The sequence below is a fragment of the Microplitis demolitor genome, chromosome 5 (genome assembly GCF_026212275.2).
Source record: "Microplitis demolitor isolate Queensland-Clemson2020A chromosome 5, iyMicDemo2.1a, whole genome shotgun sequence".
Taxonomy (NCBI): Eukaryota; Metazoa; Arthropoda; class Insecta; order Hymenoptera; family Braconidae; genus Microplitis; species Microplitis demolitor.
Genome location: NC_068549.1, coordinates 2058573 through 2072703, shown reverse-complemented (window position 1 = coordinate 2072703; position 14131 = coordinate 2058573). Strand labels below are relative to the sequence as shown.

The 14131-nt window shown below is 32.5% G+C and overlaps 4 protein-coding genes across 4 annotated transcripts in view; all 4 read left to right on the top strand.

Moving 5' to 3' along the window:
• Positions 1 to 294: 294 nt before the first annotated feature.
• On the top strand, positions 295 to 6281 carry LOC103569347 (protein PIF). The gene is made up of 5 exons (XM_008546609.3): positions 295 to 552; positions 2920 to 4542; positions 5006 to 5182; positions 5311 to 5424; positions 5495 to 6281. Exons 2-5 carry the CDS (start codon positions 2929 to 2931, stop codon positions 5651 to 5653), a joined length of 2064 nt encoding a protein of 687 aa, XP_008544831.1. The 5' UTR covers positions 295 to 552; positions 2920 to 2928; the 3' UTR covers positions 5654 to 6281.
• LOC103569391 (phosphatidate cytidylyltransferase, mitochondrial) lies at positions 561 to 2911 on the top strand. Its single transcript, XM_053739380.1, has 2 exons — positions 561 to 735; positions 1286 to 2911. The coding sequence occupies exon 2, from the start codon at positions 1432 to 1434 to the stop codon at positions 2797 to 2799; it is 1368 nt and encodes a 455-aa protein (XP_053595355.1). The 5' UTR covers positions 561 to 735; positions 1286 to 1431; the 3' UTR covers positions 2800 to 2911.
• Positions 6282 to 7735: 1454 nt separating the features above from the next.
• LOC103569346 (zinc finger CCCH domain-containing protein 14) lies at positions 7736 to 12758 on the top strand. The gene is made up of 6 exons (XM_008546608.3): positions 7736 to 7982; positions 8087 to 9736; positions 10490 to 10646; positions 11180 to 11337; positions 11408 to 11904; positions 12350 to 12758. Exons 1-6 carry the CDS (start codon positions 7944 to 7946, stop codon positions 12609 to 12611), a joined length of 2763 nt encoding a protein of 920 aa, XP_008544830.1. The 5' UTR covers positions 7736 to 7943; the 3' UTR covers positions 12612 to 12758.
• Positions 12759 to 13722: 964 nt separating this feature from the next.
• Positions 13723 to 14131, top strand: part of LOC103569344 (cryptochrome-1) — a 65187-nt gene continuing 64778 nt past the window's right edge. The window contains exon 1 of the mRNA XM_008546604.2: positions 13723 to 13893. The gene's annotated coding sequence lies outside the window, so the exon portion shown is untranslated. The remainder of the gene's footprint in view (positions 13894 to 14131) is intronic.

Sequence of the window (14131 nt, the reverse complement as noted above, 5' to 3'; positions counted from 1 at the left end):
TTAATTTAATACACGAGCTATCGAGGTCAGACAACACTTCATATATTTTATAAAAATAATATAAAGATCCCAAGTAAATTTCTCTTCTTTCAACACCGCAGTCTTTTCAACTCAAAACTCCCCCATTTTTAAAAATTTAAAAATTTCCCGCCTAAACTTCTAATCCAGCGCGCTCTCGCTCTTTCTCTTCAAAATTACCGCGTTTTTTGAAATTTAAATAAGCGTGGCAAATGAAAACCAGCCACCCACAGCAGCGCCAAGCCAACGCGTCCAGAATATTTAGCAAAACATCTATCGCATGGCGCACTCGCACTTGGATTTTATACTACACGAAAAAAAAAAAAAACGTAACAATAATTTATAAATAATATATTTGTTTGTTTTTAATAATATCACCACCCACTGGAGCTGAAAAACTTGCGTTTATCTAAAATATATCGAACATTTAACGAAACACCGACAGGAATCAAATGCCGCAAGTAAATATTGTAAAGATGGTCAGTTAAGACTCGCCCCGACATCGCTAGGGATTGCCGATTCATTTACACTCATGTAAGTTGTCTACACAATATTTATCACTATATATATACATCTACATATTCATATATAATCAACATGATAAGAATTAGTCAGTAGGTTTTATCTGACGTAATTTCGCAAAAGGCGACTCGGGTTTTTAAATTTTTTTTTCAGCTCCAATTTATTCTGCGGATTCTAACCTAGTGATCGCAAGAAGTCAATACCTTTTTTTATCATACTCTGAATCACCTAATAGTATATATATATATACATATATATCTATACATATACACTGAATTAATTTGATTAAATAAAAAAATATCTGGCTTCAGTGAAACGAATGATGGAATCCAGATAAATAAGAAAAAAAATTATATATTTATATAAATATATATATGTATAGATATATGTAAGTATCGAGGTTGGAAACTACTCTTGATTGATAAAAAAAAAGTGTTTATTTATTGCAAAATCATGGAGTAAATTTGAATTTCATTAAAAAAATTTTTTTTTAATTTAATTGACAAAAAAAAAAAATTATGTAATTATCTGATTGATTGTGAAATGATTGGAATAAATTTAAAAAACTAGTATGTTTATTTAATTTTGAATAATTTTAAAAAATTAATTAGTCATGTTGAGTAAAATCGGGTTTGAATTTTTGAAATTTAAGGAAACTAAATTAAATATTTAAATTATATATTATTTGTTTGTGATTATAATTATTTAGAAGATAATGTATGCATTTATATAAATATATATACAGATAAATATCACCGGAAGCAACTCTGGATGAAATGTTGATTAATTAGAGGACCGAAATGAAGAAAATTTGATAGAAATTTAAATTAAGGCGGCAAAAATATTTTTTAAAAATAATTATTGAAGAAGAGAGAAAATAAAACTCCCAAAATGATGGAGAAAGTTATTTCCGAGTCATTTAAAAAAATTCTCCAAACATTTCCGCATAGTATGCGGTTCTGTTTCGCATACGGATCGGGAGTAATAAAGCAAACTACTGATCCCAAGAAGAATATGCTGGACTTGATATTCGTCGTGCGTAATTCTGAGCAGTGGCACGCCGAAAATTTAGCTCGCAATCCAACTCACTACGCCCAGCCGCTGCGATTTCTCGGTCACAAGGTTATCAGTAGATTCCAAGATCACTGGGGCGCCAAGATTTACTACAACACTCTGATAAAATCCGCTGACGAGAGACTGATAAAGTACGGAGTTGTCAGCGAGTCCGCGTTGATAGAAGATTTGCTTGACTGGAATTATCTGTATCTTGCTGGACGGCTGCATAAACCGATCCACATCCTCTGTCCTCCGAGCGAAAATTCCTCGATTCAAACTGCCCTGGCGCAGAATTTAAAAAATGCCGCGCACGCGGCCCTGCTGCTTCTGCCGGAAAAATTCTCAGAAATAGATTTTTATCGAACGATTGCGGGCCTGTCGTACCAAGGGGACTTCCGGATGATTTTTGGTGAAGACAAATCGAAGATTGCAAAGATTGTCATGCCGCAACTATCAAGTTTTCAGGAATTATATGAACCAGTTCTTAAATTGTTTGACCACTGCCTCGACATGCCGAGAGCTGATGGTACTGCGATTTGTCATCAAGATGACAGTCCCGCTGGGCGCATTCATCATCTCTATCAACTGCCGAGAACTCCGCAGAAAAAATTGGCCCGGTTTTGGTCCAAGGGTCGCCGTACTCAGGACATGGAGGATTGTCTGAGGGCAATTGCTCATGATCTTGATTGCAGTGAAATAGTGCAGATTATACTGAGCGACATTGTCTGGCGGTCAAGTGTTTCGCAGAGTGTCAAAGGTATCGCTACTGCGGGAGTAATTAAGTCGGTAAAATACAGCGGTAATAAAATAATTAAAATGATAAATTCTTATCAATCAAAACCGAAACTCAAAGATTTGATAAAATTTAAACAGTTACAAGAAAGTACAAATAATTTTGTTAATTTAAATGATAAATTGGTAAAAAAAAATGTCGATTTAAAGTTAAATCAAGAGTTAAAAATTGATGATGAAAAAATTGTATTAATTAATGAAGATAAGAAATTATTGAGTCAAGAAGAAAAATCATTGAGTCAAGAAAAAAAATTAAAGGATCAAGAATTGAAATTAAAAGAGCAAGAAAAAAAATTACATGATCAAGAATTAAAATTACGAGATCAAGAAAAAAAATTAATGAAACAAGAAAATATTTCAATGGATTTAAAAATAATTAATGAAGAATCAAAATTTAAAAAAAATAATTAATGAATAAAAAATAGTTTAATTAAATAATAAATAAAATTAATTAATAGCTGTAGTTAAAAAAAAAACTCTATGAAATAAAAGTATTATTTAAAAAATAATAATAGAAAATTTTTGTTATAGTTTTAGAGTATGACGACAATGGATTCAGATTCAGAGAGTCAAGACAGCGACGAAGGTAGACGTTTTCGTTTTGAAGCGACACGTAAAGACGCAATAGTTAATCAATTGCACTCTCACCGTCGGAACCCGTCGCCATTTAGGCCGAATCGTCGTCCAGGATCGCGAGACAGGTCGCGGCACGACCGGTCAAGGAGCCACGAGCGTCGCAAGGAGTCACGAGGGGACCGGCACAGCGATCGGCATGGAAGCGGTCGCGGAAGAAGCAGAAGCAGTTCCAAGGATCCAGCGCGCGGAAGTAAAAATTCAAAGGAAGAGTCACGCGGGCGCAAAGACAAAGACGACAGGCATCGCGAGCACAAGAGCGTCCATGGTAAAGAGTCCTACGACCGCCGGGACTCGAGGTCAAGAGACTCCAGATCCAGAGACCCGAGAGACTTGAAACGAGACCGCCGTAGGTCGAGAGATTCTTATGATCGTCGCAGCGACAAGCGCGAGCGTGGCCGCAGGTACTCCAGGGAACGCGACAGACATAAAAAGTCTCAGGACAATGACAGAGTCCCGGATGCTGGTAATAATGGTGATAAAACTTCGACAAATGATAATGATAATGATAATGATAATGATGATAGAATTTCAATACTATCAGACAACCAAGACTGTAAAGATTTAAATTTAAGTGATTTTGATATCGTGTCTGATACTGAAGGCAACTCACACTCTGGTTCATCATTGAGGGATCGAAACTGGAGAGCCGGTTCTATAGATCCGAAAAAATCACGATCAAGATCACGATGTACGTCTAGATCCAGATCCAGGACTAGATTGAGGACTAGGTCGAGGTCTAAGTCTAGGCCCCGGTCCCGGTCCAAGTCGAAATCGAAGTCAAAGTCAATCTCGAGAACGAGATCCAAACCCAAAACGTCGCCAGTTATTGTCATTGATGAAATCATAATTGACGACGAGGACGAGGATCAAGACGAAGAGGATGATGATGATGACCTAGGACAATTTAACACAGATACCTTCTCAGACGTACTGCTGGGCAATGCATCAACATCAGCTCCATCAATTTGTAGTATTAGTGATAATGATAAATTAAAAATATGTACAGATTTAATAGATAACTTAAGTGATGATGACGATAATAAGAACTACAGCAATCTTACTATTGATGATGACGAAGAAGATTCTGTCAAAATATTAAGCGGCGACGACTGTTACGGGCCTACTTTGCCACCAAAGAGTACGGCCAAGTCTGAAGTAAAAGACAAAAACTCGGAGCAGAAGATTATCGGTCCCTGTCTGCCGGACAATTTGCGAAAACTTGATGGAGATGACAAAGAAACATTCGGACCGAGTTTGCCGCCTTCGCTCCAGAGACTCGACGAGGGCAGAGCGAAGCGGACGATCGGGCCCTCGCTGCCCAGGCATCTAATGGAACACCTTGATGACGAGGACGATTTCTTGATGGACGTTGACGTTGATGGGGAAGTTGATGATATTGATGAGGAAGAGGGGATGCTGGGACCTCTGCCTGCGGACCATCCGGCCATCAGCAGCGACAGAATTCAGCGGCAGTTGGAGTACAGGGCGAGATTAATTAAAGAAGAACTTGCTGAGATTGTAAGTATTTGTTTTTTTTTTTTTTTTTTTTTTTTTTTATTTTTTAGAGGGACAAAATTATTTTATTTTTAAACGGCTAAGTCACTTTTTTTTTTAAAGAAAATTTTTGGATCGGAGTAAAAAATATTTTGATGGCGGGAAATTTTTTTTTATTAATAAATTTTTGTGATTTTGAAAATTTAATAGATTAAACAAAATTATTTTTGTTTTTGTATTAGATAATAACAAATGAAGATTTAACGTGAATGGAGAGTCAAAATTTCAGCGAGTTCTGCTCCGAGGACAATAACTCTTCTCTTCATGCTTATTTATAAAATAAAATAATTTATAATTAAATTAAATATTATTTAATTATTAATAAACTATCTCAGAAAAATAAAAGCCGTAGATTTTTATCCCTCGAAAAAATAATTTTTTTTATTTGGCTGGTAATAATTATTAAATAAATTGATTGGTTAATTAGGATTATCGTGAAGAAAAAAAACGTGAAGAATGGATGACCGAATTGCCAGCAGTGAGAGCTGCTAATCTAGGACTGGGTCCGAGAAAATTTCGTGCTAAAGAGGGACCTGATTTTTCAGATAGATCTAGTTGGACTGACACTCCTGCTGATCGTGAACGAAAACAAAAAGAGCTCAAGGTAAATTATTTTCAAATATTTTATTAATAATTTAATTATCAAAATAATTAAATCAATTTTTTTTTTATTTAAATTACCGATTTCAATGAAAATAAATGTGATTTGTCATTTGAAATTTTTGAATTTAGATGGGAAAAAGACCCGCCGAAACCATAGATGAGAGTCCGAAGGAAAAATCAAGTAAGAGGCGTGAAAAATCACTACTCGAAATGCATCAAAAGAAAATGAATAAAAAGAGACGGGTAATTATTCACAATTATTATTATTATTGATATTAATTATTAGATGTCTAATTAATTTATTTATTTACAGAAAGAAGAAAAAGATGCGAAAAAAAATAAAACCACAGTCCGTAGACCATTTGATCGCGACATCGACATGCAAGTTAACCGTTTTGACGACGCACGAAAAAAAAGTATTTTAATGAAAGCTCAGACACTCGACGACAGATTTTCGCGCGGCAAAATTTAAATTTTATTTTTAATTTACTTTATTTTTAACTTTTTAATTTAATACATTAATATAAAATAAAAAAAAAAAAAAGTTAAAAGTGGACACGAGTGAAAGATAAAACAAGTGGACGGTACGTGAATTTGGTGCCTTGTTATATTTTTTATTTTTCGGTGACTGCGTCGGTCTTATCAATGAAAAATAATCATTAATTTATCGATATTTAATTTAGTCAAATTAATTGCCCGATTCCATTATCAAAATTTATAAAAAAAAATCGTGCTGTAATTTTGAAAATTTTTGTAATTTCATTAATTAACTAGTTAATCAATTTCCCAGTTTAATTTCTGTACAATGAATTTTTATGTAAATAATTGCATAATTGGTTACTGATTATTATAAACAGTAAAGGCAAAACATTAATCAATTAGTCATTAATTAATAATTATTATTATTATCATTGTCATTATCATTATCATTATTTTTTTTTTAACTCGATGTATAGATGTAATTATAATTGTTTTATTTTTTGTTTTAATTATGTTGAATAAATAATTTCTTTTCTTTCAATTAAATGAAATATTTTGTAAATGTATATGTTACATCTATCAATCAGTAATATTACGTATGCTGAATAATTTTTGTTATTTATTATCTTTTTTTATAACGATCGTTTATAAAAGCTTATGAATTTTAATGACAAATGTATCATGCTTATCAATTTATGAAAATAATTTGTAATAGAGAGAAAAGTGACTTATAAATAAATGGAATAAAAAAATATATATATTGGTTTTCTATGGATTCTATTAAAATTCTTAGAAATTATATAGAAATTTTTTAATTAAAAATTTTCTTTTTGATATAAGATTTATCCTCAGTAACTAAAAAATGAGTGTAAATGTAACTGACAAGTGGAAATTTTGAAAACTTGATAATAAATAAATAAAATTTAAGTATAATAAAAATTTAAAAATGCTTATTTAGATAAATGAAAAATTTTTCTATGCATTTTTAAAAATTTTACTATTTTAACTAATTAAATTAATTATTTAAAATTTGTAAAGTGTCCCATGTCTCAACATCCACACTCAACTAAGAAAGTCAGTTTGTTATTGGGATCTGGCTGATTGATTATCTGATCGGGAATTTTGATATTTTGGGTATGATCATCAATACATTAGCGTCATCGTGATCTGTGTAATAGACATCCGCTCTTTATGGGTACATTCGGACATCGCTCTAGACGATAGCTAGAGCTAATGCACCCAAAGTAATTAATTTATTAATTATTATTATTACTCGCGTGGTAAATTTAAATATTTTAAAATTGGAGAAAAATTAAAAATTGTAAGTCAAAATAAAATGGCGGCAGAATATGAGAAAAATATTTAAAATACGAAAAAAAAAAAAAAAAAAAAAAAAAAAAAAACACTTGAGTGTTTGAACAAACCTTGGCGGGGAAATAATATGCAGAAGGGTGTCCTAATACACTTGGAGATTTGATTTAAATTGCTCCAAGTGTATTGCAGCTAAAAAACGTCACTTGACTGCTATTTCCCCACCAGACGATGCCAGATGAGTTTGCTCAGGAACTTGGAAGGTATCAGCATCATCCATCAGCAACACTACACTACCACTGAACACTCAACACTTTACACTAGCACTGAACACTCAACACTTTATACTAACACTGGACAACTACACCAAAGATACTTTTCACAATTTAAATTAATAAAATATAAATTTTACAATCACTGCACAATTTTACACGACTTAACTACACTACTGTGTTTCAATTCAAACGTAAAGAACAAAGAAGGATCTGGACTACTACCGCCTTTGACGATGATACTGACTGCCGCTATTGGACCGCCAGTTGGTACCAACCAATCAATTTTGCGACTCATTCTCCCTCCCCCACTTTAGCGAAAATTTGAATGTTGAGTACAGCAACGCGCAGTAGCGCCACCTTGGCGCGAAATTTAAAAATTGAAATGCAATTTAAACCAAAAATTTTTTTATCAGCTGTCAGTAATTTTTACCAATTGATAAAATACACAGCATATACTTGGTGGATTATATATATTTATATACATTTATAACCTTTTCTTCCACTAATCATCAATAAAAAAAATCAGTCTTCAAATTTTAGATTTAAACTAATTAATCATGATAATTATACGCCAGGATATTTTAATTTGAGTTCTATTATTTGAATACTTCAATTAATTAATAATTTTAATTACAATAATAATATTCAAAAAAACGGAGTTAATTATTAGTTTTAATTATAAAAATAATAATTACAATGGACGTGCGAGGTATCGAAGTAACAAATCAGCTGCGGGTGAGTTTTATTATTTTTTTTTATGATCTAGTAGAGTAATAAATTATAAATTCATAGATAATTAGTTTAGAAAGAGTTTAATCAACAGCATAACCTATTTTCAGAGCGCGATAAGAGCAAAACTTTTAGAACTGGGAGTCCGGTATGACGAAGAACTGCCTGATTACATTTTGGTGATGGTAGTAAACAAGAAAAGCCGACAGCAGATGCATGAAGACTTGAATTTATTTTTGGAAGACAGCACAACACCATTTGTCGACTGGTTGCACGACCAAGTGCTGAAAAAATTGCAGAAAGTTACTGTGGCGAAGCAGAAAAAAGCTCAGAGGGAGTTCGTCCCGACAGTTGTCGTCAAGCAGGAAGAGGAAAAACGCAAGAAGAAAATTGGCGATGATCTGAAAGTTAAGGATGAACCTGATAATGATTCAAAACTCTCAGCTGTAAGTTCAAGTCCCGCAAAAAGACCGAGTCTCAGTTTGAGTCCGGCTCCAAAAGCGGGAGTCAGTTCAAATCCGGCAGCTAAATCGGTACCAAGTTTGAGTCCTACTTCAAAGGCGGGAGTCAGTTTGAGCCCAAGGTCTAGAGTAAGTCCAAGTTTAAGTCCAAGGCCCAGATCTCGAGTCACTTCAGAACTGGAGCTCAGTCCAGAGCTTGAACCCACTCGAGAATCAGGACCCAGTCCAGGTAATTCAGTAAAATCTAAAACTGATGCAGTTCCTGACAAGTTTACAGAAGCTCCTGATAAAGTTAATCAAGTAATCAAAGATAAAGTTTGTGAAAGTACTAAAAGAAGTGTCGAGGATGATTTTGACAGACCAGATAAGCGTTTGAAGACCACTGATGTCAAGGAACTCGAATCCAATGAAGCTGATGGCAAAAAATTAAAGTCCTGCGTAAATAAACCCCGGATTACTTCTGTTGTTTCCGTGAAAACGAGACTAGGGTGCGCGAGAAATAAATTTGAAGTCCACCGGAATGAAAGGGAGAGGATCGAAGCCGGGCGCAACGACAGGGATAGGAGCGAAGCTGATCGCAGGCAAACTGATAGACTGGACAAGAGAGTCGACAGGAGACTATACGAGCCCAGACGGGACTCGCGTCGCACTGACGACAAGCGAGTGAAAGATGAAAAGAGTCGGCCAACTTCCGCAGTTGCTGATGCCGCTGATTACCGCAGGACTGCGGACAAGAAGCCGAGCAAAGACGACAGGAGAACCGATAGAGTTGAGAGGAATGTCAAAGACAGACTGGGACAGATTAAAGCTGGAGGTAAATTCAAAGATAAAGTCGAGGAAGTGAGAAATGTCAGGAGCAGATTGGGACCGGTCAAGAGTAAATTTATAGCCCTGGGAAGGCTGGGAGTTAAAAATCGGGTGCCAGATACTTTCGGTGAAGGCAAAATTGATGGAGAGGAAGAAGAGGAAGATGAAGAGGAAGAGCAAGTGGTAGGACCCGTCAAGTCGAGGATCATTGCCGTCAATAACCCGGATAAAACCGAGCGCAAGACGGATCAGCTCGAGGGGATCGCCAGGAAGTTGGCCAAAGAAACTGTTGAAGAGGAAGACGAAGACGAAGAGGAAGAGGGAGGTAGAGATAAAGATAAAGCTATCGCGAGCAAAGTTATCGTGACTCCCCGGCCGCTGAAACCTCTTCAGCCGGCCCAGAAAAGGGCCACGCAGTCGCTGCTACTGAGGGCTGTCGCAGAGGCAAATCAGTCTGTCGTTAAACAAAAAAATCCGGAGCCTGCTTTACTGGTGAGTAGACGCAGGTGTATGTTTTGATGATGTTTGTTATTTAAATGATGTTTGTTGTTATTTTGTTGATGTTTGCTGAGTGATTTTTAAACGACTAAGGCCAATTTAGTTTTTTTTTTCTATTTAATTGCCAGGAAGCTGCATGCGATGCATTTTTTATGGAACTTTTTGATGTTTTGATTTAAAAATCATTAGACTAAGTTCTGAAAAGTTAAATATATGAAATATATCTATATATATTTATAGCGAGTGATATTTATGAGTAATTGAGCTAGATGACTGAGTAATTAATTTTTTTTTTATTATAAAAATTATTTTGGACTTTGTCGTTTAGAAAAAAAATCTAAATATATAAATTATAAAATTTGTTAAAAAGATTTTCTTTAAAAAATAAATTTTAATTGTAATATATATGGAAGATAATAAATAATGGATGATTAATTTAGTTTGAATTGTCTATGGTCACTTATCCTTGTTAATTTACGTTATTAAGTTAATGGATTTTATAATTTATGTATTTTTTTATTTTTAATTATCGCAGGTATGTGGGCAATAAAAAAAAAATTTGTCATTTATTTTGTTGATTAAATGAACCGCATTTATGAGGATTGTCATGGCGACAATTAAAAAGTTAATGGAAATTTTAAATAGACGCAGTAAAAAATAAAAAAAAAAATTTGGCCACATGCCCGGGATAATTTTAAGTGATGGATAATGAGGACATAATTTCTAATGTGATTTAATATTTGGTAGGATAAAAAGCCAGTATTGAAACGTTTGCAACCGATGAATATGAGAGCAAGCGGTAAAAATTTTTCGGTTCATTTGAATGCAACGAAAAGATTAGTAATGGAAAAAATTCAAGTTGAATTAACTACTTCAGATACTAATCAAATAGAACCTGAACCATGTAAGTATATATTTTTTTTGAAATATATAAACTGTAAAAAATCGGGAGTGATTGCGTCTTCATTTAAATTCGAATTCACTCCGAACCGAAGCTTCGATGCTGAAATAAACTCTCATTAGAACTCCGAATTTAATCTGCATTCACTCCGCAATATTTTCACTGCATGGGGCGTTTGCTGCCAGATGAGATAACTTTGGAATTTTTTTTTGTATTTATCTGATAATTTACTATTTTTTTCCACCCACCGGAATAAATTTTTTTATCGAGACATTTTTTAAAAGTTTGTAACTGCAATAAAAAAAAGTAATTAAATTTTTTTTTAATACTGAATTTTTTACATGATTTCTAAAAAAATATACAAAAATTTTATGACACTTTCTTTATTTTTATTTTAAAAAAATTTTTCTCAAATATTTCAAAATTTTTGTGTGTCAATTAATTATTTACAAGTAACATGAAAATCAATCAATAGCAATCATAACTTTTAAGGAACATATATGTACATATATATTTATTTATTTTTATAATTACAGACGTACCTAGAGCTGTTACTGATGAACAAATGGGTGTCGTAATGTCATTATTTAAACGCGGTAATGACAATCAAAAATTTCTAGTCACACTTAATGGTTATAATAATAATATTAATAAAGAACAAAATTATTCAGACGACGATGGTTTAGAAATGGAGGTAATTTATTATTTTACGATTATTATTTACATAATTAATTAATTAATTGACTGATTAATTAATTTTTCAGGTGAACGAAGATGACCAACTAGTACTGAGTACTAATCAGGGTGAATCAATTATAAATAGTGAAATGTCATTCGACCAGGATGAAACAGATGACAATATCGACAACATCGACAGTAATTTAGACAGTTTGGAGCTCGAAAATTTAAACACCACAGAAGTTACTGAAGACCTTGAGGATGTTGAGAATGAGAATCAGGAGAAGAGTGACACTGGTGAAAATAATGAGAATCAGTGTACTGATAATATTAACAATTTAGTAAACGACCAAGTGACGCCGCGTAAACGCAGAAAACTCAGTCCGATTGTTTACACGCGGTCGCCATCGCCGTCACCGGAGAAAACGAAGAGTGTGATGTCGACAGTCATATGTGTGGGGAAAAAATCTCCGATCGGGACGTCGGCGGTTTTGGTTGAGAAGTCGCGGGACAAATGCCGCTATTGGCCGAATTGTACTCTAGGAAATAAGTGTGCGTTTACACATCCGCCAGTTCCTTGCAGGTAATTTTTATACTTTTTTTTAAAAAAAGTCAACGCACTAATTGGAAAAAGACAACGTCATTACAATTTTGTCAACACAAATTTGAAAAAAAAAAAAAATTTCTTACAGTTTTTATTAATTAGAAGTTTAACGAAATTTGTCAAATAAATTTTAATAAAATCTTTATGACAATAATTCGAAATTTCAAATTTTTTGAGCTATAATTTAGTTAGCAAATTTTGTTCAAATCCTAGTTATTAAAAACTGACTAATATTTTTTAAAATTCATATTTCGGTGAAATTTTAATTACGGGTTTGGTTTTAAAATTTTTTTGCCGAGTCTTGTCATATTTTTATAGTTAATTGTTTATATATTTTTTTACAATGATTAAGTATAAGAAAATAAATAAATGAAGGAAAATTGTTAGCTCTTAATTAATAAATTTCAAACTTTTTTGTTCACAGCGCATTTCCCGCATGCAAATTTGGTGATAAATGTGCATACAAACATCCCAAATGTAAGTTCGGGTTATCTTGTACTAAGTTAGGATGCGTATTCTCGCATCCATCACAGCAATGCAAGTACCATCCATTCTGTACGAAACCCGGTTGTATGTATTTGCATCCACAAGCAGTACCCTCACCTGTTGTTGCTGCAGCAGCAACAGCGGCAGTTCCTCCTTTGGAATCTGTTCGCGCTAAATTTACGTGGCGTAGACGTGATTAATGAGGCGATTAAGTTTCTTCACATAAATAAACCTATATATAATATTTTTATCGTATCGCGTTGTTAGAGGACTAAATTTTAATTATAATTATTATAATTATGATAACAATTAAATGATAACATTTATTATTATTATAATAATTAATAATATAAGCTTATATAATTAATTTCGAATGATTAATTCATTGGAGATTTGTTTTTCTTTAATAAAACTAAAATGTGTACAAATTTATTTTATTGATTTTAAATAATTTGCTCCATCTAATTTTTATTTATTTTCATTATCATTAAAAAAAACAAAAATAAAATGAGATATCAAATAGATAAAATTGACTTTTTTTTTATGGATAATGAAAAAATTTTATTGTTAATTTTTTTTTTTACTATTTTCTGACAACAAAACCCAACATTGTTGAGACCACAGCAAACATTCGATTGAATACTGAGTATTGGTATTGACGAAGCTATTCATTGAATTCAATATTATTCAGTAAATTTTGATAAAAAACTTTTACGGTAAACTATATATATGTATACATATATATACATTTTATTTTGATAAATAAATTCAAAGAATTGTTGGTTTTTGAATAGTGAGAATATTTGATTACTTATAGATTTAATTTAAAATTAAATTTAAATTTAAATTCAAATATATATATATATATATATATATATATATATATATATATATATGTGCTCTAATAATTATTGAGGACAAAAAGAATAGAGTTCCAAATTTTGGTTAAAAAAATTATTTTTAAATTTCGCGGTTATTTTTTATTTCAAATTAATCAAGATGGCGTTAAAAATTCATGAGTGTGAAGTAGTAGACATGAGACATTAAATTACAAATAAATTAATTAATCAATTAAAAAGATACAAATAAAAAAAATAGCACATATTAATTCTTTAATTTTAGCGCGCATTTTTTAAATTTTATTCGACTTACGTTTCACTCACGTATTATGAAATTAAAAAACTTCACAGTTGTAAGCTACGTTCACACTCATTAAAAATTTAAATTTTTAATTTAAAAAAAAGTAACTGCGGCGCCACCTGTTAGTTTTTGTAACTCATGAGTTGTAACCGTTGTAAAGAAGACGCCGGGACTATTTTTTACGAGCGATAAATTTATAATTAGTGATAAATAATGTGTTATAATTAAAAATGTGCGGTGAATTAAGTGAAGCTTAGTGTGTTACGAAAGTTTTTAAAGTTTTAAGCCCAAGCGGAAGTCATTCGAGTTTAAGTTTACGAGACAAGTCTGAGGGAAGCGACCGTAAGTTAAAACTTGCTCTACATTCTATAGCTTCATTTTTTAATGCTTTTATTTTAAATTTACGGATTTCGGGTTGTATGGATGTTGTGTTTTTAAATTAAATGGACTTATGAGGTGAAGAAATTTATTAGTTTTTTAAATCCGCGGCTAAAACGATACCGGCTTTAATACAACGGAAATTGGTTGAATTACTGAAAGCCACGATTGCAAAACCGCGAGCTCTAGTATTTAAATTTAT

Bases quoted from the DNA above. Each gene is read 5' to 3' on its own strand.
- LOC103569391 (XM_053739380.1), top strand. From the start codon at position 1,432: ATGATGGAGAAAGTTATTTCCGAGTCATTTAAAAAAATTCTCCAAACA.
- LOC103569347 (XM_008546609.3), top strand. From the start codon at position 2,929: ATGACGACAATGGATTCAGATTCAGAGAGTCAAGACAGCGACGAAGGT. The intron at 5,183-5,310 runs GTAAATTATTTT...TTTTGAATTTAG, and splicing joins GAAAACAAAAAGAGCTCAAG to ATGGGAAAAAGACCCGCCGA. The intron at 5,425-5,494 runs GTAATTATTCAC...ATTTATTTACAG, and splicing joins AAATGAATAAAAAGAGACGG to AAAGAAGAAAAAGATGCGAA.
- LOC103569346 (XM_008546608.3), top strand. From the start codon at position 7,944: ATGGACGTGCGAGGTATCGAAGTAACAAATCAGCTGCGG. The intron at 7,983-8,086 runs GTGAGTTTTATT...ACCTATTTTCAG, and splicing joins AAGTAACAAATCAGCTGCGG to AGCGCGATAAGAGCAAAACT. The intron at 9,737-10,489 runs GTGAGTAGACGC...AATATTTGGTAG, and splicing joins ATCCGGAGCCTGCTTTACTG to GATAAAAAGCCAGTATTGAA.